Source organism: Trichechus manatus, unplaced genomic scaffold, assembly GCF_000243295.1.
Source record: "Trichechus manatus latirostris isolate Lorelei unplaced genomic scaffold, TriManLat1.0 scaffold00253, whole genome shotgun sequence".
NCBI classification, from domain to species: Eukaryota; Metazoa; Chordata; class Mammalia; order Sirenia; family Trichechidae; genus Trichechus; species Trichechus manatus.
Genome location: NW_004444189.1, coordinates 1,338,329 through 1,362,385, shown reverse-complemented (window position 1 = coordinate 1,362,385; position 24,057 = coordinate 1,338,329). Strand labels below are relative to the sequence as shown.

General features: G+C 37.4%; 1 protein-coding gene across 3 annotated transcripts in view; it reads left to right on the top strand.

Moving 5' to 3' along the window:
* Positions 1–1,034: 1,034 nt before the first annotated feature.
* KRIT1 (KRIT1 ankyrin repeat containing) overlaps positions 1,035–24,057 on the top strand; it is a 71,448-nt gene continuing 48,425 nt past the window's right edge. For 2 of the 3 annotated variants that reach the window (XM_023724635.1, XM_004389651.3), the window contains exons 1-10: positions 1,036–1,557; positions 8,391–8,494; positions 9,423–9,582; positions 14,404–14,496; positions 16,734–16,863; positions 18,011–18,254; positions 18,421–18,536; positions 18,754–18,897; positions 21,531–21,687; positions 22,216–22,323. In XM_023724635.1, coding sequence (XP_023580403.1) covers positions 8,393–8,494; positions 9,423–9,582; positions 14,404–14,496; positions 16,734–16,863; positions 18,011–18,254; positions 18,421–18,536; positions 18,754–18,897; positions 21,531–21,687; positions 22,216–22,323 — 1,254 coding nt within the window. In that variant the 5' untranslated portion in view covers positions 1,036–1,557; positions 8,391–8,392. Of the gene's footprint in view, positions 1,558–8,390; positions 8,495–9,422; positions 9,583–14,403; positions 14,497–16,733; positions 16,864–18,010; positions 18,255–18,420; positions 18,537–18,753; positions 18,898–21,530; positions 21,688–22,215; positions 22,324–24,057 lie in introns of all 3 variants that reach the window. The other variant, XM_023724634.1, reaches the window with a different exon arrangement.

Below are 24,057 nucleotides of genomic sequence, written 5' to 3'. Positions count from 1 at the left end.
CACACCCACCATAACCCTGCAGAGCACTTTCATTCACTCGCTCCTCAAGACCCCCGCTAGCCCCAGTGGTCGGCAGAACCTTAGGCTTTCCACGTCTCAAAGGATGGGCGGGGGAGGCCGTGAGCTCCGATAGATACATAAAAGCGGGTGGATACAGATCCTTTGAGGACAGAGGGACAAGGAGATGCATCCAGATGGGGAGGATGGGACGCACCACGGAGACCCGAAGGCTGGCACATTCGCCGGGAGAAGAGCTTACGGGGCAGACACAGGATGATGCCTGTTCAGAGATGGACAGATGGACAATCCTCCATTGGGAACGGAGGCACAGCCGTAGGAGACCCGGTAGGAGACCCAAGAGGGCGTGAACTAGGCGGCACTGAACTCGAAGCCAAAAATGGGTTGAGACAGTCTCAAAGAGACCCATACGACGAAGCTGCGACTTACGGTTATACTTCCCGGGCTGAGGATAAGGGTCGGGTGGACCTCGCAGCTCTGGAGTTCTGCCTCCGCAGCGGCCGCCCCAGCCTCTAGCGCCGAGCCAGTGACCTCAGATACCCTCCCCACCCCACCGACCAGGGCAGGAGCCTCCTTCGTGCCGGCCCGGGTGCGCCCGCCAGGTGGAGGCAGCTCGGGCTGGTGGTGCGCACGGGAGGCCCGCGGGGAACACTGCGTGAGCCGAAGGCGCCCGAGGTGGGTCTCAGACTGGGCGGGCGCTCACCATCCCTCTCCGGCCGTCGCACCGCCTCACTCAGGGGAGGGCAATAGGGGGCGGTGGCTCTTGCCTCCGTCTCGCGGTCAAGTCCGGCTCATCCTCCAGCCTGCGCGCGCGCGCAGTCCCGGCCGTCCCCCTCCACCTCCCCCGCCTCCGGCTCAGCAGCTGGCGCCCCCGCCGCCACCACCCCCGCCCCGAGCCACCTGCCCCAGAGAGGCCGAAGCGCCGGCGAGAAGCGGCAGGAACAGCAGCAGCTTAGCCGCCGACCCGGAAGCTCTTCCTCTGCCAACCGCGAGGCTGCAGGGGGTGTGGACCCGGAAGGGATTTCTCGCCCCGGTAGCAACGGGTTGGGAAGCTGAGGCCTTTGATGATCCTGGAGTCCCTAGTTTCAGGAGAGGGTGAGGGTTGTATGGTGCTCAGGTGCCAGGAGCGGGAAGGACAATAAAGAGCCAGTGGGCGAGCGGTTATCCGAGACCAGAGACCCGAGCTCCTGGGGCGCGGGGCGGGGAGCGCGGCAGAACACGCCAAGCAGCTTCTGTTGACGACCGTGGGTTTTTCTGACACAGGAAGTTGGGCCTGGCCGCTGGCGTCGCCAAGGCAGCTGTGCCTGGGAGAAGGGAAGGAGGAATGAGAGAACAGTGACGGTCCTCCCCCTCGTCCCCCCCCCAGGTCACTGTCCCACCCCGTGAGTTGAATGTAGCCGCCCGGGAACCGCTCGGCCGCCCGCACGGGTGGGACCGCTGGGTTTCCTTCGGGTCAACGAGGAGGAGCAAGATCCAGACTCCAGCGAGAGAAAACAGAGAGGCGGGAGACTGAGACATCTCCACATCTAGTTTCTCCAGGCAAGGAGTTTATATCTTACAAGTAGTTACAGAGGCGCCAACGCCACTTTTTGGACGGAAGCTCTTTGAGCGAAGATGCTTGCACGTCCTTTCCCGGTAGTAGAAGTAGATGGATGGTGGCTGAGGAGAAAACCTCCGAAGCAGTGTTTATTTTTATCATTGTAGGGAAGGCACTTCACAGCTTGTCATTCTAGCTCAGCTCTGCCCTCTTCCCTTTCCCCCTATGTTTTAAGGTGTTTTTTGTTTGCTTGGTTGCTTTTTTGTTGTTGTTGTTTTGCTTGTTTGCTTAGCTTTTTCTCCACGGTGTTTTTAGCTTTACCAGAAGTTCCTTTTATCTAGTTGTCCCAACTGCAGATCTCAGCTCCATTACTTTCCCACTCTCTCAGCTTGTGTCTTCGTAGTTTCTGTTTGTTAAATGCTTCCTCCGCATCTCCAGTCTCTTAACTGCCTTGATGTCCTCGTCGTATTTGAAGGAAGTGGCAAAAACTCAGCAATGTTTTCATGATCGATATGAAACCAAATAATTCATTCCATTTTTTCCCCTTAACCCTGTGTTAATATATCCGTTGATTCCCCCTTAGAAGTGTGTTGTAGAACTACAGTGGCAGTTGATAAATAGCATATTTACAATACTAAGAATCAAATCAAATGAGGTATCAACCTCATTAAATGTACTTTGTGTCAACTGTAGAAATTCATTCGACTGCGAATTTCAGTGTTACTTAGTTCCTTCTCAGCTAGATTTAGTATAATTGCCTTCTAAAGCTATGTGAGGATGTATTAGATATTTAAATTACAAAATGTTGAATTGGCAAATGTGTTATATATATTTCTGAAACAATAAAAAATAATTAAATTACAGAATAAAATGTCACTTAACAGAAAAAAAGTTCTTGAAAATTATTGGTGATGCTTGTTGATATTGATAAGTGAAAGTTATAAGATTGGTTTAAGGGACAAGGAAAAAGTTGAAAAAGAAAACTGAGTTAGAAGTAGCATCAATGGCTGTTTTCTAGTCTGCTTTATTATTACTTCCTCTTTTTTTACTACCATAAACCAATTTGGGTAGCAAAAGGGTGAGGTTTTTATAGTTATCAATTTCCTGTGGGGGGATTTTTACTGATTTATTTGCCATTTCATCTCTTTAATGTTATAATGCTTTAAAATAGTAAAGAGAATGGAGAAGGGACCTTAGGCAAGTAATCTCTAATTAAGTTTTCTCATCTCTAAAATGGGAATAACAATAATAATACCTACATCATAGGGTTAGGGTGATAATAAGTTGAGTAATATATGTAAAGCATATAAAACAACGTCTAGGACAGGCTTATTCAAAAAACCAAACCCATTGCTGTTGAGTGGATTATGACTCATAGCGATCTTATAGGACAGTGTAGAACTGCCCCATAGGGTTTCCAACTGCCGACCTTTTGGTTAGCAGCCCCAGCACTTAACCACTGAGCCACCAGGGGCTCCGAATATAAGGCTTATAGGTGTTAGCTATTATTTGTATTATTTTAAGAGTATATTAAATTCTATATTCAGAAAACGAAAGCAATAAAAACTTGAGAATGACTCGATAAATCATCTTGGCTGGTGGGAATAAAAAGAAAATAGATTTATCACCAATTTTTAACTGTGTAGGGTAGGTTTGTTTTTTTTTTTTAAGTTTGGTTTGGCTTGATTATTAAAAGTTGACATGGGTTTTAAAAGGTTAAGAAACATTGCTTAAGGACGAAGGGAGGGGGATCATCTTTTTCTGTCTTAAAATAATGCTCAGTTTTGTTTTTGTTTTATGGAGATGCACTTTCTGATCATTGTTGGTAATTTTTATTAGCATGTACCACCCAAACTGGTATATCATCTTGTCAGCTTTGACTTCTGCTTACTAAATTTATAATACCCATGTTCATTTACTGAATCTTTTTTTTTCTCCATTGCAAAAAAGCTTTTTAAGTTTGTACTCTGTATAGCAAATGTTTCTTATTGAAGACACTTTTGACGTTTTGTTAAATAAGACTTCAACATACTAAAGACAAATGAACAAACCTGTCCCATGGGTATTAAATGGCAGTTATACACCTTCTTTCCCCAGTCATATTGACACCAGTGCCCCTACATAGTTCAAAAAGATCCCAGGTGGGTACTGCCCCCAATGAGAACCACTTCTACATATCTCTAAGGTCTCATTGTTACAGTGTCTGTATGAATCGGAATCGACTCCACAGCATTGAGTTTGGTGTTTTATTAGTTAGGCAGCAAATTATTATTTATGCCTAAATATGTTCCAGAATAAAATGAGCCATTAAACAAAGTGCCACACATTTCCTGTACCTAGTCACTTGAACCCTTATCTAAAACTCAGTCTACATGTATTGCAAAATCTAGTTATACCTTTCTCTTATTTTTAGCTCAGGTTACTCTCTTCTAATCTCTTTGCATGTATTTCTGCCTTAACAATTTTGCCTTTATATATTAGTAGCTTTTGTTCTTTTCCTGACTTTAAGCCTTTGTTTCCTTTTTTCATGACAGTGTAAAAATATATTATTTGTATATTTAAAATGGTCAGGTATGAATATTTCTTGAAAATTACTTTTATAAATCTTCTGGAGTTATGTTAACATAAACTGGTTTAAAACCAAAATAGTGTAATCTCCATAGTTATATCTTTTGGTTTTTTATTACATCTTGTTTATATATTTTTTAAAAATAGAGTGTTCTGTAAAATAGTAAGTGAGAAATGATGAGTATTAACAAATAAAGCACTTTTACTATATGCTTTTCCTAACATGAGTTTGATCAAAACAATAATTGATTTGCTTTAAATTGTGGTTTAGAAAACTAAGAATTACTTGTTTCCTCTCTTAGGTGCATAATAGAAAATCTTCGTACTAAGAGTTCGTTTTAGGTCTTAAAACTACAAGGATTTTTAAATATTGTATATTAGTCTCTCTATGATGGTGTTTCATAAATACCTAAAATCCATAGCGCTTTTTATCAGATCAAAGAAATTCCTGTAAAATATGGTTTTTTGATTATCTGTTCCACAAAGCAAAAGAAATTATACATTATCTACTTTATATACATTGTACCTAAGATACGACTTTTCATAGTGTAGTAAATTCCGCAGCAGTGTATTAAAAATAAAGTTTTTGTAATTAGGCCATGTATATATTTACACTGTATTCAAAATACAGTGTCTTTCTTTTGGGGGCTTCAGGGAGGCATCTATACATCTCATGATTTGTAAGCTTTATTGTTAAGCTGAAGTGAAAAGATCATTGCTAGATAGAAATTCTGAGAAGAAAAAGACCTTATCCTTTTTATATGGTGTAGGAAGTGCTGTTGCATGAGGTAGGTTTTAAGAATTGAGCTTCTGAAAAAATTGAACAGAAAAAAATTCCATGAGGTGTAGAGTGAAAATGAATGAAATGTGCTCAAAACTTTTAACAAAATGAAGTATCTCCATCCTAATGTTTTACTGTAGTCTCTCTAGTGAAATATCTGTAGTTTCTCGGGACCTGAATCACTAGAAATAATTATTATTTAAACCAGAACTTTTGTACAAAAAAAAGATTTTTTTAAATGTCGGGCTAAAGTGTATTTAAAATGTCAGAAGAGACTGGATTTTTATTATCTAGGTAAACAAAGGTTCTAAAGTGGTATTTTTAGTTCAGAAAACAGATGTACTCTTATTTCTTCTCATACGACGTTTAGAATCTCTTCTTGAAAATGGTCTTTTTTTTCCCCTCTCTCTCTCTTTCTCTATGAGCATTGGAGCAGTAAGGAACTCATTAAATATGGACAGATCATTTTAGTCTTTAATGGATTTTTTAAAACTGAAGAACGTGAATCTCAACATGATTGAAAAAGAAACTACTTGTTTGATGTTCTTTAGAAATTTGCTGGGGAATTTTTGTTTTTTAAAATAAAAGATTTTCAGCACAACAAGATGCATTTTAGTCTAGCCATGAAAAAATTAATAATAGCACTTAATGGAAGATAGAATTATTGGAATGTGAATTATTTTCTAAGAGTGAGATTGAAATTCAATTTCTTGTTGGAAGTTGCTCAACAAAGACTTGACATTAGTCTACTGGGGTGTCTTAGTCATCTAGTACTGCTATAACAGAAATACCACAAGTGGATGGCTTTAACAAAGAGAAATTTATTCTCTCACAGTCTAGTAGGCTACAAGTCCAAATTCAGGGCATCAGCTCCAGGGAAAGGCTTTCTCTGTCGGCTCTGGAGGAAGGTCTGTGTCATCAATCCTCTCTTGGTCTGGGAGCTTCTCTGCGCAGGAACCTCAGGTCCAAAGGGTGCGCTCTGCGCCTGGCACTGCTTTCTTGGTGGTATGAGGTTCCCCAGTCTCTGCTTGCTTCCCTTTCCTTTTATCTCTTGTAAGATAAAAGGTGGTGCAGGCCACACCCTATGGAAACTCCCTTTACATTGGATCAGGGATGTGACCTGGGTAAGGGTGGTGTTACAATCCCACCCTAATTCTTTTTAACATAAAATTACAATTGTAAAATAGAGGACAGCTACACAATTCTGGGAATCGTGGCTCAGCCAAGTTGATACACACCTTTTTTGGGGGACAAAATTCAAACTATGGCATGGGGGAAGTATATGTATACATATTGAATACATTTGGTGGAAAAAAATTGGATTATCTAGGGAACTGATAATGGTAAAGGAAAAGGCTGTTAAATCATTATCAGAAAGCTTTTATCAACTGACCAAATATTTATGGTTTTGTAATAGACATCTCCAAAGAAAATTATTTATCTCTGGCTTCCAAGAGATTGTAACCTATAAACGTGAAAGAATTTGTTTACAAAAGAAATTAAATCTATAAACTAATGAAGGTACAAGTAATGGCTCAGTGCTTTCCTGAACAGCAGGGATTAAGATGTTTCACTTAAGTAACTTTTCTAGGAAGTTAAAGTATATTTCAAAAGTCAGAACATTATTTTTATACTATTTTGGATGGAAATCTTTCTGATTTGTTTTTTCCTCATCAAATATAATAAACATAATTTAGGTTTTGTTGTTGTTAGCATCGTCATAAGGAAATTGGTGCTTATGTGTAGGATTGTTTTGCCCTTGCCTGAAATGGCCTCAAACTCCTCTGAGGTTTGAGTTCTTGTGTCTGCTTTCTATCTCCTACATCCCTCATTTCTCAGTCCTGAGAAAGATTATTTTTGCCAATAGGCAGTGGTTCCAAAAGAACAAGGGGATACTGTGTGGTTTAAAATCAGGAAAGGTGTGCATCAGGGTTGTATCCTTTCAACATACTTATTCAGTCTGTATGCTGAGCAAATAATCCGAGAAGCTGTATTATACGAAGAACTATACGAAGAAAATGCAGCATCAGGATTGGAGGAAGATCCATTAACAACCTGCAATATGCAGATGAGCCAACCTTGCTTGCTGAAAGTGAAGAGAACTTGAAGCATTTACTAATGAAAGTCAACGACTACAGTCTTCAGTATGGATTCCACCTCAACATAAAGAAAAATCCTCACAACTGGATCAATAAACAGCACTCAGGATGAATGGAGAAAAGACTGAGGTTGTCAAGGATTTCATTTTACTTGGATCCACAACACCCATGGAAACAGCAGTCAAGAAATCAAACAACATATTGCATTGGGCAACTGTGTTAAAAGTGTTAAACGCAAAGATGTCACTTCGAGGACTAAGGTGTACCTGACCCAAGCCATGGTATTTTAATCACCTCATATGCATGCGAAAGCTGGACAATGAATAAGGAAGACCGAAGAAGAATCGATGCCTTTGAATTTTGGTGTTTGCGAAGAATGTTGAATATACCATGGACTGCCAAAAGAACAAACAAATCTATCTTGGAAGAAGTACAGCCAGACTGCTTCTTAGAAGCAAGAATGGTGAGACTTTTGTTTCACGTACTTTGGATATGTCATCAGGAGGGACCAGTCCCTGGAGAAGGGCATCGTGCCTGGTAAAGTAGAGGGTCAGCAAAAAAGAGGAAAACTCTCAACAAGTTGAATTGACACAGTAGCTGCAACAGAGGACTCAAACATAACAATGATTGTGAGGGTGGCACAGGACCCGGCAGTGTTCCATTGTGTTGTATGTAGGGTCGCTATGAGTCAGAATCGACTCAGCAGCACCTAACAGCAGCAGCATATGGAGCTTTATTTATTTTGGTATTTATGTTAGCTGTTGAGACGCTTGTTTTGCTTTCTTTGTGACTCTGAGCGATATTCCAAAAGACAATTTGGTAAGCGTGAGGTGGTTTTTAAACTGTGGCTCATCCAAATTTCTGGTATCAATATTCTCCTTTCCAAGATTCTAAAGTGAACGTCAGTGGATATAAAATAGCTAGCTATTTCCAACTTCCAGACTGTTAACAAATGTATCAGTATAACATTCACTTTTGTGTAATTTATGGAAAATAAGTGTGTATTATTCTGAATCACTATGGTGGGGCAATGATTAAGCGCTTGGCTGCTAACCAAAAGGTTGGTGGTTTGAACCCAGTAGCCGCTTCTTGGGACAAAAGACCTGGCGATCTGCTCCTGTAAAGATTACAACCTAGGAAACCCTATGGGGCATTTCTACTCTGTCCTATAGGGTGGCTGATCTCTGAGTCGGAATCAACTCGAGGGCAGTGGGTTTAGAGGTAACAAGAAATCCAACATTTTAACTTTTTAAATTGGTTGTCAAAGTGATTATGTGGAAGTAAATAAAAGTTGTCAAGTTAGGATGCAATACTATATTTTTTAACTTGTCACCAATTATGTCATTCAGTTTAATTTTTCAAGGAATTATTTTTCTGTTTTATAAAGCTATGGGAAATCCAGAAAACATTGAAGAGGCATACGTTGCTGTTATTCGTCCAAAGAATACCGCCAGTCTCAACTCTCGTGAATACAGAGCTAAGTCATATGAAGTGAGAAAAAATTAATAATGTTTGATTTGCTAGTATTGAATGTCAATTATCATGTATATACAGTCTTACCATGTCCTATACATTCTTATTGACAAGCTTATTATTCTAGATCTTTGCCTATCACTGTCTTTTTTTCTGCTGCATGCCTTTTGACCATGTTGCTATTCATTGACATGTGTAGGTTTTTAAATGTTCCAAATTACTCATTTGAGTTTTCTTTAAAATGTGTATATTCAGCTTTTTGTACAATATATGAAATGGCTCCCAAAAATTAAGTAAAACCACTGCAAAAAAAAAAAAAAAAAAAAAAAACCTCCTTCAAAATTTCTATCTATATAGTGTTCTTGGTTATTTTCTCAACTATTTTTAACAGTCATTTTAAAATAATCTTTTTTACCTTTAAATTTTGGGCAATTGATTTATTTCTCTGTAGTCTTGAATTATATTACATATGCTAGTAACCATGTAATTAAGGCAAAATATGTACATAACAGAATTGTTATCTTTTCTATGCAACAGATTCCAAACACCATGAAATATTTCTAATCTAACCTGACTCCAACTGATTTCTCTAGCATTTTGCTTTAACTGCTTTTCTAAGGTTAGTCGTTGGACGCCTATTAACGGTTACTGCAGGGGTTCTCAGTAGGCTGCTGCTACTGCAGCAGTGCTTTGGCTTAGTGGTTCTCAACCCTGGCTGCACTTTAGAATCACCTGGGGAACTTTTAAAACTCCCAGTAACCAGGGCCCCATTCCTCTGAAGATTCCTCCTCTGTTAGGGCTGAGATGGGCCTGGACATTCATATTGTTTTAAAAGCTTCCCAAGCTATTCTAAAACGTAGCTAGGGTTGAGAAAGACTATTAGCTTGTTGTAGTATTCTAGGGGAAGTGAATTTTAATTTGAACTTTTAATATTTTCTCATCAAAGATTTTGTTGCATGAAGTTCCCATTGAAGGACAGAAAAAAAAGAGAAAGAAAGTTTTGCTGGAAACTAAACTTCAAGGCAACAGTGAAATAACACAAGGCATATTGGATTATGTAGTAGAAACCACCAAGCCAATTTCTCCTGCAAACCAGGGTATCAGAGGTAGGAGACCTTTCTTTCTCTTGACAATTTACTTTAAATACTTGTGAAAAGAGGGACTTTTTTAAAAAAAATATATATTAAAATCAGTATCTTTATATTTCTTTCCATTTAAAAAACTTGAATAAGACTCAGAAAGGTTTTTTAAGTTTCAGCCAAGCCCCTTCAAGAAGTAACTTGACTAATTTTTTTTAAAGTTGAAAAATAATTGTAAAAAGTCACAGTGTTAATGATTCATTCAATAGAAAGAAGAAAAAATAAAGCGGTAATTTGAAAACTAAAAGAGTATAAATTACTCTTGCTAGAAATACAGTTCCCTAGATAAGTATCTCTGAATTATTTTTATTTCTGCACTCCAAGACAGCAAAAACTATAGACTTCTCTCTATAACGAAGTAAAAGTCGAGATTCATGGATCGGGAGAGTCCTTGAAGTTACTAGGTAGCAGAAGTTTTCTTCCCATTTGGTAACGGGAAGAACACCCTTTTCAAAGAGCCAAGCTGAAATGTACAAGTATTAATCCTGAAAGATTGAGGCCCCATTTAAAATATTAGATAATAAATAGCATAACAGACTGATTTAAAATTAAAGATCAGTTTTCTCAAGCCTCATCCTCAGAAGAAGCAGGTAGCATTCAGAAGCTTCAGAAAATATTAACTATTTCCAAAATGGTTGTGTTTTTGTTGGTTGCCATTAACTTGATTCCCAGGTATGGCGACTCCATGTGTGCAGAATAGGACTACTTCGTGAGACAGTGGTTAAGAGCTTGGCTGCTAACCAAAAGGTCAGCAGTTCGAACCCACCAGCTGCTCCTTGGAAACTCTGTGGGGCAGTTCTGTTCTGTCCTATAAGGTCGCTATGAGTCAGAATTGACTTAATTTTCAAGGCTGTGACCTTTAGGAAGCAGATTGTCAGGCCTGCCTCCAAGGTGCCTCTGGGTGAGATCGAAGTACCAGCTTTTTGGTTGGTAGTTGAGTGCTTAACCATTTGTACCACCCAGGGACCAAGATTGAGGCATAATTATTAGAAAGATAAAACAAACTTTTTTTTTTTTTGTTTTGTTTTAATGAAGAGAAGTTTATTTCCTCACAAAGTAGGCTGAAAGTCCAAATTCAGGGCGTCAGCTCCAGGGGAAGGCTTTTTCTCTCTGTCGGCCTTCTTCTCTTCGGTGTTCCCCCGGACTAGGAGCTTCTCGGCGCAGGGACCCCAGTCCGGAGGATGCGCTCTGCTCCCGGCACTGCTTTCTTGATGGTATGAGGTCCCCCAGGATAAAACAAACTTTAATCAAACAGCCATTGAAAATAGTTTTTAGTGAAGAAGTATTTCTCTGTGCCTACTTTTTTGGGTTTTTTTTTTTTTTAAAGCTTATTCAGTGTATTTTTTTCCTGTTCCTCTGAATAGAGATAAGTTGTCTGACTCATTTGTTTCAATAAGGAGACTATTTTTGTTGCAGAGTTACAGCTGGTTGGTCTGATTTCATTTATTTATTATTTTGAGTATGTTCTCTGGGGAGAACTATAAATCTGTGTTCTCTAACTTTTGGAGATACTGTTTACCATATTTTATTTGAAGAATTGGATAACCTCCCCAATAGGGATTTTTAAAGAGTTTCTGTGGGTTGGGGCTCTGAGTATTGTAACTCAGGATTATGAGAAGTTCCTGCATAAACTTACAGAACTTTGATACACATTCTTAGTCCCACAAAAAGAATCCCCTTTTCCTAATTAGCAGACTTACTTTTTTTTTTTTAATTATGCTTTAGATGAGGATTTACAGAGCAAATTAGTTTCTTATTAAACAGTTAATACACATTGTTTTGTGACATTGGTTGCCAACCCCACTACATGTCGACACTCTCCCTTTCTCCACCTTTCCCCATTACCAGCTTTCCTGTCCCCTCCTACCTTCTCGTCCTTGCCACTGGACTGATGTGCCCATTTAGTCTCGTTTTGTTTTATGGGCCTTTCTGTCTGATCTTTGGCTGAAAGGTGAACTTCAGGAGTGACTTCAGTACTGAGTTAAAAGGGTGTCTGGGTGCCATACTCTCGGGGTTTCTCTAGTCTCTTTGTCAGGCCAGTAAGTCTGGTCCTTTTTGGGGAGTTTGAATTTTCTACATTCTTCTCTAGCTCTGTCTGGGACCCTTTATTGTGATCCCTGTCAGAGCAGTCGGTGGTAGTAGCTGGGCACCATCTAGTTGTGCTAGACTCAGTCTGATGGAGGCTGTGGTAGTTGTGGACCATTAGTCCTTTGGACTAATCTTTCCTTTATATCTTTGGTTTTCTTCATTCTCCCTTGCTCCAGACAGGTTGGGACCAGTGGAGTATCTTAGATGGCCACTCATAAGCTTTTAAGACCCCAGATGCTACTCACCGAAGTAGGATGTAGAGCATTATCTTTATAAACTGTTATGCCAATTGTTCCCCAAGGCCATGGTCCCCAGCCCTCAGCCCAGTAATTTGGTCCCTCAGGAAGTTTGGATGTGGCAGACTTACTTTTAATAAAATGATCTTGTAACTGATCTTAGCTCAAAAAAAAAAAAGAGACTGTCTTTGTGGGTGATCAGGTATGTGAAAGACTCCTTTTGAATGTTACAAAGTTAGCCAGCCTTTTCTGCCTCGGTCTTGGACTTTTCTGGTAAAATTCCTTCGAGACTTGTTCCACTATTGCTAAATTGTTGTAGTTGAACTGCCCTGAGACTAAATTCCTGAAACACGTATTTGAGCTGAGATCAACAAGTCATAATTTGCTATGAATCATCCAAGCTCTACCACTCGTCCATTCACCCAGAGAGGGAATGAAGAGGTGCCAGTGTTAACAAAAATGTCCCCTGGCCCAGAGGGCTGGATAATTTCCCTTAAGATGAGTTATTAGTGGACAGGCATCCTGCAACATGTTCAGCACAATTATGCCTTGTGTTCTTAGGCAGTAAAATGTGCTAATAAAGAAAAATAGAGAAGTTTTGCTTAACCAAATGATTGTATTTATCAGTCATACTCTATCTTGAGTATCCTATTCAGCTGAGTTTTTCTAAACGCATGAAATATTTTTATAGAGCGATATGATTGATTATACAAGCATTGCATGAAAATCTCAAATGACGTTATAGTAGCAGTAGTCATGCCTTACATTTTTGTGCAGTACTACAGGTAGTTTAGGTGGCTGGGAGACGCAAAAGGTTAAGCACAAGACTACTAGCCAAAAGGTCGATGTTTCAAACCTACCCAGAGGCACCTCGGAAGACAGGCTTGGCAATTTGCTTTTGAAAGGTCACAGCCTTGAAAACCCTGTGGAGCACTTCTGTTCTGCATTCACGGGGTCACCACGAGTCAGAATTGACTAGGCAACTGACAACAACAATAGATAGTTTACAAAGTGGTGCCATTCATATTTATAAACGAGATCCCTAAATTGATCCTGCCAGTTGGTGTGTGGTCATTTTCACATCTGTAAAATGCAAATGAAATGCAGATATAGGTTGTCACCTACTAAGATCATATTGCCATTAGTGGAGCAATTGGGACTAGAGTTTGTCCTTTAGTCGGTGCTTTTTTTTCTTCTCCCACACAGATCTCATAGTTAAATACAACTAAGTAAACTTTTAAAGTAAGCAATTAAACAGTGGATCAGAACCGGGTTTTGGGACGCAGCAAGGCAGGAAAGATTAAGTGGGAACAAGACCTCAAGCCAAACAAAAGAAATATTACCGCTGAACTTTATTAGACTGTTATTCTTTATCTAGCACATAACATTTTGTACTACTGTCCGTCTTGTAAAATAGTTGTTTGGAGACTAATAATAGTGGGCCATAATAATCATAAATATTGACTCTAGTATTTTGTGAGTAAATGAACCTGCTTGAAGTCTTATAGTACCTACCTGTCCACAGAAGGCATACCACCTGCCAGCTAGGCATTTCTACGTGGGTCAGGAACAAGGTTCTATTTCTTAGAATAGGGAGATTGGAAGGGTTGATAAAAATCGTGGCAAAGGTATCTAGAGGATGAGAGGTTTTAGGGTGCAAGACTTGTAGATTAATATTTATAGCCTGCTTGTTGCCAAATCAGGAAAAACAGACTAAGATTGATGTTACAATTCAGAACAATAGCATATAATCCAGTCAGATTTTAATACAAATTGAGGGTAGAGGCTGAATGTTAAAGGAAGAGCTACTAAACCATAGGACTTTGCAATTTATGTATACCGCCCTTCTTAGCCAGCCCAGACTCTAGTAACATTCTTCCTGTCTACATCCCAGCTAGGTGAGAAAGCATATGCCTGTTGCTCCTGCATAACCAAAAATAAACAGACAAACCCATTGCCATCAACTCGATTCAGACTCACGGTGACCCCATGTGTTACAGAGTAGAACTGCTCATAGGGTTTTCTTGGCTGTAAACTCTATGGAAATAGATGACCAAGCCTTTCTACTGCGACGCCACTGGGTAGATTTTAACCACCAACCTTTAGGTTAGTAGTCAAGTGCAAACCATTTGTGCCACCCAGGTACCTTCTGCCCCTACATAGTACTTTGCTATTCAGCCATTCTCTCAATCCTTGGCAAGACAGTCTTCCTTGCTATGCATAAGTGGCTTCTATTTTAGTGAGTCAAGACCAGGACCCTGAACCTACCGGTTGATTATTCTTAGAATCATACAGTATCAGAATTATCACTTCTTACTTGTGCATGTAATAAAATGGACTGTTATTATATTTGCATTCCTTTTAATGTGGCCTTTAAAAATATTTTATGATTCTCAAAGTTGTTTATAAGATTTAAAAGCCCATTGTAAGCTTTTACCTTTGCTAACTTTTTTTAAATGATTAGGAAAACGAGTGGTATTGATGAAGACATTTCCTCTGGATGGAGAGAAGATGGGCAGAGAAGCAGCATTATTTATTGTTCCATCTGTTGTCAAAGGTAAAGTCTAAATTTGTCTTTTGAATCTTTATGTACTTCAGATGCTAAGTTAAATTCTGTTGAGGAACTTAGGAATTGTATTCGTAATTACTACTATGAAATGGTTGTAAAATACATGTTTTCAGTTTATTAATAAAAGATGAGCTGATTTGTTACACAAAACTGTTTTAATTTCAAGGTAATTTACAGGCTTCTGGGCTGAATAGTGATGTTTTTCTTTCTTTTTTTTTTTTTTAAGTAGAATAGTGAGGAGGAGGAAAACCTTAATTAAAATTAAAAGAGTTCAGGTTATAATAAAGTTTTTTTTTCCCCAAAGAAGAAGCTGTATATAGAATCCAAAAACTCATTGCCATTGAGTCGATTCCAACTCACAGCGACCCTATAGGACAGAGTAGAACTGCCCCATAGGGTTTCCAAGGAGCAGCTGATGGATTTGAACTGCCAAGCTTTTGGTTAGCAGCCATAGCTCTTAACCACTTCACCACCAGGGCCCAATACATAGAACAGAAATAGATATTTAAGTATTCTGGAAAATTAACAAATTATGACCAGGACCTACCTTGTATTTGGAACAATAAGCTGTCAGTGATAATTCTAAAATCCTCTCACCCACAATATTGGTAAAATTTAAAAAAAGATCTAGTAAGAAAAATCAACTAGAGCCTTTAACATTGTGGAATAATAGAAAAAATATTACATTTCAGTGCAGACCTTTCGGCCCACTAATTTTTTTTTTAACATTTTATTATATTTTAGGTGAAAGGTTATACAGCAAATTAGTTTCCCATTCAACAATTTATATGCAGTTTGTTGCATGACATTGGTTGCTATCCCTGCAATGTGTTAGCACTCTCTCCATTTCCACCCTGCCTTCTCCATTTCTATCCCTCCAGTTTCCCTGCCCATCCTTGCCTTCTCATCTTTGCTTTTGGGCGGATGTTGCCCGTTTGGTCTCATACAGTTGATTGTTTTAAGGAGCACATTCCTCATGGGTGTTATTGTTTATTTTGTAGGCCAATCTGTTATTTGGCTGAAAGGTGACCTCCCAGAGTGGCTTCAGTTCCAGGTTAAAAGGGTGTCTTAGGGCGATAGTTTCAGGTGTTCCTCCAGTCTCTTTATCAGTCCAGTAAGTCTGGTCTTTTTTATGAATTTGAGATTTGTTCTACGTTTTTCTCCCATTCCAACCAGGACCTTCTATTGTGTCCCTGGTCAGAGTGGTTGTTGGTGGTAGCCAGGCACCATCTAGTTCTTCTGGTCTCAGGCTAGAGGAGTCTGTGGTTTATGTGAGCGATTAGTCCTGTGGACTAATTGCTTCCTTGGGTCTTTGGTTTCCTTTGCTCTCCTTTGCTCCAGGTGGGAAGATACCAATAATTGTATCTTAGATGACTGCTTGCAAGCTTTTAAGACCACAGACACTACTCACCAAACTAGGATGTAGAACATTATCTTTATGAACTATGTTATGCCAGTTGACCTAGATATCCCTGAAGACTATGGTCCTTAGCCTTCAAGCCCAGTAACTCCGACCCACAAGGTGTTTGGGTATGTCTAACAAGTTACCATAACTGTGCCGCCTATGTGCTCTGTTATATATATGAATATATATGCAGCGCATACAAATATGTTTATACAAATGACCACAACTCTACCTATATATGCATGCACATGTACTCCCACACCCCCTTCCACACCTATATAACATACATATCTTCCTGTGTAACCACTGACAAATTTTTGGTTGCTGTTACTGCTGTGGCTGCCCATTAATTTTGTGATCTTGGGCAAATCACCTCTTTAAACCTCAGTTTCTTATTTATAAAATAGGAACCATATTGGTAGCTGCCCCTCCTTGGTTCATGGGACTGGAAGAACTCAGTGAGGTATTGGATGTGAAACACTTTGGGAATACAGAATACTGGCCTCTTGTGAGATGGTAAAAATACTGATGATACTAATGCCCCACCATGGGCATCCTATCAGCCTTCTGACACAGTACCTACACAAGTTTTATTAGCCAGTGTAGCATTCCAGATATATTTTTTTCCTGCCATACTTAGGTTAAAAAGTTTACTATGTCAAATGGTGTTGGAGATCTTATTAATAAGACAACATTGTTGAAGAATTTATGTTATACTTAGCGAGTTTTTTTTTTTAACATACTGTATACTTTTAAATGAAAAACATAACAATTATAAACCTTTTATATAATGGCATAATTCTTCATTTTTCTTTTTCAGATAATACTAAGTATACATATACTCCAGGATGCCCAGTTTTTTACTGCTTACAAGATATTATGCGCGTCTGTAGTGAATCCAGCAGTCACTTTGCTACACTTACAGCAAGGATGTTAATAGCCTTGGATAAGTAAGAAATGCCATTAATAATATTTTTTAATAAATTAAATACATGTACATAGTAGAACTTTGCTGTGATAGATATAGACTTTTAGAGGAAAGTAATGAAGTTAATAATACATATATTAAGAAAATAATAAGCTTTTGAAGTATAATATAAAAATGAAAAGCCCCTAACAAAATTTTCTTGATCTGCCTGCAACATGTTAATTTTATTCTTCAAGAATGACAGAGGGAGCCCTGGCTTAATAATTAAGATTCCCCTATTATAAAACTAGACTTAGTATTAAAATACTCCTATCGGTGTATGTAGCCTATCATGCCTTTGTCTTTCTGTAGCAATAGAATTAATTTCACCTACATCTCAGTAGTTCAAGTTTATTAAAAAGTACTTCAACTTGTGCACCGATGTTCATTGCATCATTATTTACAATAGCCAAAATGTTGAAACAACCCAACTGTCCATCAGCAGATGAATATATAAACAAAATGTGGTATATGCATACAATGGAGTATTATTTAGCCAGAAAGAGAAATGAAATTCTGATCAATGCTAAAACATCAACAAACCTTGAAAACATTATGCTAAGTGAAATAAGTCAGACACAAAAAGATGAATATTGTATGATCCCACTTAAATGAAGTATCTAGAATATGCAAATGTATAGAGACCAGAGTTTATTAGTGGTTATTAAGGGCTAGGGGGAGGGAGAAATGGGGAGTTTTTACTCAAAGGGTGTTGAGTTTCTGTTTAGGATGATGAAAAAATTTCAAAATGGATAATGGTGATAGTTGCACAAAACAACAATTAATGCCACTGAATTCTACACTTAAAAATGGTTAAATGTCAAATTTTATGTTACATATATATTTACCACAGTAAAACTTAAAAACAAAAAACAACCAACAAAAAAAGTACTTCATATTTTTTGAAAGAAGTTTTATTATTATAATAATGTAAATTCTTTAAAAAAGTATTTGTTGTGTCCATTAATAAAACTTCTATTAATAATAAATGAAGTGCTTAATGCCAGTTAAAAATACAGAAGTTTGAATGTAATATTAAAAAGTATCTCATATAAAAGTTGGATGATAGTCTACTTTGTTCATCTTTACTTTTGAACAAATACTTTTATGACTTCTTCCTTATCTTGCAGGTGGTTAGATGAACGTCATGCACAATCTCACTTTATTCCAGCTTTATTCCGACCTTCTCCTCTTGAGCGGATAAAAACTAATGTCATAAACCCTGCATATACTACTGAATCAGGTCAGACAGAAAACTCACTACATATGGGCTATAGTGCACTAGAAATAAAGAGTAAAATGTTAGCCCTAGAGAAAGCAGATACCTGTATTTACAACCCTTTGTTTGGATCAGATCTTCAGTATACAAACCGGGTAAGAGTTAAATGAATTTTGACTCTGATTTCAAATTTAATTTTTCTGAGATAAATACATCTATAACTAATTATAAACATTAAGGTGACACCCACACTTAAGCTATAAAGTCAAGTATCTAAAGTTCTTAAGGGTTTTTTATTTTCGTTTTGTTTTCCCTTTCTAGGTAGATAAAGTGGTAATAAATCCATACTTTGGTCTAGGAGCTCCAGACTACTCAAAAATTCAAATTCCCAAACAGGAAAAATGGCAGAGAAGCATGAGCAGTGTCACGGAGGACAAGTACTGTTTTGGTTTTACTCCATGTTGCTTTTTTAAAACTTACATTTTAAAAATACATTTTCAAATTATATATTCAATTAGTATGCAATGTAGTCACTGGTTTGCAGCTGCTTATTGATACATAGCTTTCAGAGATATGTCACCGTATGTGTTGAAACAATTTGAATTCAACTGTAACTTTTTTTAACAAATGTTTTAATTTGTTTTCAATGATTAGGGAACGACAGTGGGTAGATGATTTTCCGCTCCATCGAAGTGCCTGTGAAGGAGATTCAGAATTACTAAGCCGACTTCTCAGTGAAAGATTTTCAGTCAACCAGTTAGATAGTGACCACTGGGCTCCTATTCATTATGCATGCTGGTAAATGGATTACTTATTCTTTTATTTTTAGAAAGAGAAAAAGTTAAAATGTTAGTGCTTCTTTTCAGTGTTAGTGCTTCTTTTCAAAACTGAATCAGGTTAGACAGAAAACTCACTACTTACGGGCTATAGTTCACTTAGCCCTGTATGTGTTCTTATTCCAGGCATTTTTTCTCTACCATGTTTGCTTGATAAACTTTGTATTTAGATCTTTGATTACTGTATATGTGCCACTGTTCAGAACTCTAATGTGTCCCATATGGAAAATCATCTTCAGTGTTCTTAGGCATTGCCAAGTTATGCAAGTAGTATAGCTAATCACTAGTAAATGTCGTTGCATAGCACAAGGTCCCTTATTCACCCTTGAAGTTTCTGTTGTTTTGTATTGGGTTTATGTTGTGTTTGTTTATCCTTACTATAAAATTCTACATCATGTTAGAGGAGTATCCTTTTAGTTTTTTGGGAAGCTGTGGTATCAAGAAGCCCCCAAAAGTCTTCAGTGGAGTCACAGCCTTCCATTTATTGTTTAGATGTGACAGTTGAGACAGGATTGAGATTAACTCTATCCACTAGTTGCCCCATGTCGCTCTTGCTCTCCTGCTCATGTCACATAATAATAACAACTCTTCCTCAACAGACATTTGAGAGTAGCTAAATATATCTAGGGAGATCTGGTGGTGCAGTGGTTAAGAGCTTGGCTGCTAACCATAAGGTCGGCAGTTCGAACCCACCAGCCGCTCCTTGGAAACCCTATGGAGCAATTCTACCCTGTCTGTTAGGGTCACTATTAAACCTTTCTACTCTCGAGCCCCTAAACTACTCCTGCTTTCTTCCTCTAGTCTCATCAGATAGCTTTAACCTCTATTTTCAAAGAAAAGTGAAGCTATGAGAAATGACCTTCTCTGTCTCTAATGATCAATTTATTGTTCCTGTCTCTCTTCTGTATTGTAGGGTATGCATGTAAAAATCCTTCCTACTACCCACTAAATTCACTCTTTCCTTTTCTGCGCTTTCTTTCCTCTTGCCTTCAAACACGCATGGTTCTCTCCTCCTTAAAAAGAACCTTAAATTGAACCTGCTGCCTCTTCTAGCCACTGTCTTGTTTCTTTCCCTCCTTTCACAGACAGACTTCAAAGATGAATGGGCCACACTTTCTCCTTTCACACATCATGAACGTTCTTAACTTTTTCTGAGTTTCTAATCTCTTTCCCTGCTCTGCAGCATTTTATACTGTTGACCACCTATCTTCCCTCTAAGAACAAATTGGAATCAAGAGGGCATAATGGAGCTGTAATGACAAATGCAAGATATTATTGTTATGGTATCATTATTGAAATACTGGCCTCCATTCTGTGATCCAAGTATTTGTCATAGTATAGAAACTGCTATGCCAAGATTCAGTAAACTGGATTCTAACTCTGGCTAGTAACCATGTGACCTTATCAGGTAGATTTTCAACTATCAGAGAAATAATAGAACTTAACCTGAAAAAATAAGGAGGGGGAAAAGGTCGTATCAGGAGTAGGAAAGAACATGACCAAAAAGGTCACATAAATAAAGGATAGGATGTAAGTGGTAAGTTCAGGGCATTAAAAGAACGGTAGGATATGTGAAGAAGAAAGAAAGGAAGGTTCAGAGCAAATTAGATCAGTTCTTAAGACGTCCTGTTTCCCTCTCATACACGTCATATCTAAACACAAATTTCCCTTCTTTCCCCACCTACCCACTTAATTTCAAACAATGAATTACTTTTTCACCATTTCTTCAGATTGCTGCCTTACGTAAGTCTTTGGACTTAACCAAATGGTTGACTCATTATGTCTGCCGCTTACTTTGTGTTCTTCCAGGTTCTTGCTTTTGCTTACTCTTTTTCCTCCTACCTAAATTATTTTACCTCTCTTTAGTTCCTTCCTGTTTAAAATCCAGTTCAGATTCTTCTTCTATCAAATCACTTTTTGGGACCATCTTAGGCTGAAGTATATCTCCCCTTCTGACTTTTTTTTTTAAAACATTAATTCTCTACTATTTTGATATGACAATTATATAGCACCTTATCTTTTTTATTGTTATTCTAAACCGTTACTTAAGTTTTTAGCATTATTTAAAAAACCCCATGTTTATGTTTTGCCCCTTTGACTAGATTGTAAGTCTTTATCAGAGCAGAGACCATGTGCTTACATATCTTTGTGTCTTCCATATTGCCTAATACAGCAGCTACATATAGAATTATATCTTTGGGACTATTTTGTAAATCACAGCCAAGCCTCAGTAAAACATTCCTAATAAGTTTTTTTTACAGTTACTTCTTGATTTGACCCTGTTTTTTTATTAAAAATTGTATATATTCCTTATTTATAATTTGTATACCTGATGTTGTATGTAGTGTTTCTCTATCATCTGCTCTACCATATATTTGAGGTTATACTTTCTCCAGCTGATCAGAAATAGAAACAGTTGATCTGAACCAGAATTATTCAGAAGAAATCCCTAGACACTCAAAACATTTACATCAGTGTCTTAATCCCTTGCTCTCTATCCTAGAAAAATCTTAGAAATCTTTGGGATGTCACCTAAAATTTGGATTTTTGAAACATTTCAGATGACTTTTTTAGGTAAGTTTTACTTTTTTATAGGTATGGAAAAGTTGAAGCCACTCGCATATTATTAGAGAAAGGAAAGTGCAATCCAAACCTTTTAAATGGACAGCTTAGTTCTCCTCTTCATTTTGCTGCTGGAGGAGGACATGCTGAAATAGTACAGATTCTTCTAAACCATCCAGAAATTGACAGAGTAAGTTATTTTCCAACTTTTTTTTTAAAAATATTCCACAGTGAATAACAAGACACTAAAATGTTTAATTGTATACTTGAGAGGTAAGCTGAAAAATAAAAACAACTTGCATTTACTATATAGAATAACTAATGTTTATGTATAAACATTGCCTTTGTATATAAAATCTAACCAATACTCATTTTATATTGTTTTTCCTCAAAAATCTTCAAAAAGAAAAAAGATTTTCTACCTAGTTTTTATAATTTGTAGTAATAAGTGTTTTATAAAGGAAAAAGTCATAACATTAACAAAATCTTTGTTGTATCTATAATTAGAATTATTAAAAAAAATAATTACATTGATTGGTGCTTTAAATTTCTTATCTTTGGAAACTTATGTTTAAGCGTAGGATGTACAAAGTATGGTTAATATTTACTTAATACTTGACAAGAATTTACTTTTTATGAAACTGAGTAAATGAATGACATCTTCCCTTGCAATACCATGTTTGTAATGACTTTCTATTTTTTTTCCCCACATTTCTAGCACATAACAGACCAACAAGGAAGGTCCCCATTAAACATCTGTGAAGAAAACAAACAGAATAACTGGGAAGAAACTGTAAAATTGTTGAAAGAAGCCATTAATAAACCGGTAAGAATTATTTTCATAAATAGTTAGAGCCAAGTATAGTATTTATATTGATAAGTAATTTGAGAATCTGTGGCAAGAGTGGAGGGATGGATAGATGGATGGATTCTTCTTTACAGCTTTTATAAAACCACAGTGTTAGATTTCATGGTATTACATGTGTCATCCCTAACCCTAGGACATTTATTTTTACTTAACAAAATAAAAGTTTTAAAGCACTTGAAGTTAATCTAATTCCAGTATAATCTCTATAACTCATGTGCTAATTACAAATTATTCTATTCATTGAGGCATATCCCTCTACTTAGGCCTTCTAAGCAACATTTTATATTTGTAAATACACCTATTCCTCACTTATTGACATGGTTAGGTTCCAAAGATCAGGTCATTAAATGAAAATCGGCATTAGGCAAAAATGGAGAATGACTACATTAGATCACAAAATGGAAGATGACCACATCATTACATAACTGCCAAATTATTTCATTACATAACTGCCAAACCACTGAGAATCATGGCCCAGCCAAGTTGACACATAACCTTAACCATCACAGCCAGCGTTACTCTTGCCTTGTACCTTGGTCTATTACTGCCAGATGTACATTGTTAATGCACAAAATAGTCAGATAGTAGATTTTTTACTACTGTCATTAATGTGAAATGTCAGATAACGAGATAGTGGATAAGTGAGGAGTAGGTGTAATAGCTTTGCACATCATTTTTAAAAATTCATTGATTTAATTTCCGCAAGTTACTCATTGCCTTCCTAAAGAAAGTGAAAGTGTTGAAATAGGTAATTTCCTAGCTCTTTTATTCTGCTAATTCAACCTGGCCTTTCCCTTTAATTAGTCCAAAAGAAACTCATAAATCTAATGCTGAGTACACACAGCTGTTGAAAGAGTATTATATTAAAAAGAGTGAAATTTAAAGCCATAACATTAAGGTAGAGAAGAATTAACAACTAGAAGAAACTCAAATATGCCTAAAAGTCATAGTGGTGATGGAATTATCTATTTAAAAAGTTTGAAAACCTGCAAACCAGATAAAAGGATTTTTCTAAGACAAGTCTGTAATAGAAGTTTTATACCAACAGATGTAACCAATATATCTGAGCATTTCAGAATATTACCAGCTAGCCAGAAAGTATTTGTTGAGTATTTTTGTAGATTTAACACTATGAAATGCTGAAATTGAAAGAGAATAAATATATGATCTCTACGTTTAAGGAATATTACACACACACACACTCATACCCATTTTGTCAAAACACTTTGTCATGAACACAGGATGAAACCCAAGGAAATAGATACGTGGAATAAGCATTGCATCACTGCAATATAACTTTTAGCTGTATAGTTACAACATATATTTATTCCTTTATGTATTTTCTTTTCATCTTTTTCCATGTTGTTGATTTTGTGTTTGCTAAGTCTTTATATTTTTCTAGTTTTTTATTTTGACTTGTAGGATTGTTAGTTTCTTTTGTGGTTACCTTAATACCTACCCCTATTTTTCTAAGTTTATACCGGTGTTTTATTTCTTTATATCGCCTTGACTTCCTCTCCATATGAAAAATCTATGTCTACATTTTTTAAGTCCGTCTTTTTTGTTTTAATGTTGTCATCTTTTACATATTGACATCTGTTTCCCTATTTTCAGTGTTTTAGCTTTGATTTACTTTTGTGACTTCCCTATCTGGGTTGATATCTGGTTGCTCTGTCCTATGTTCTAGTCTTG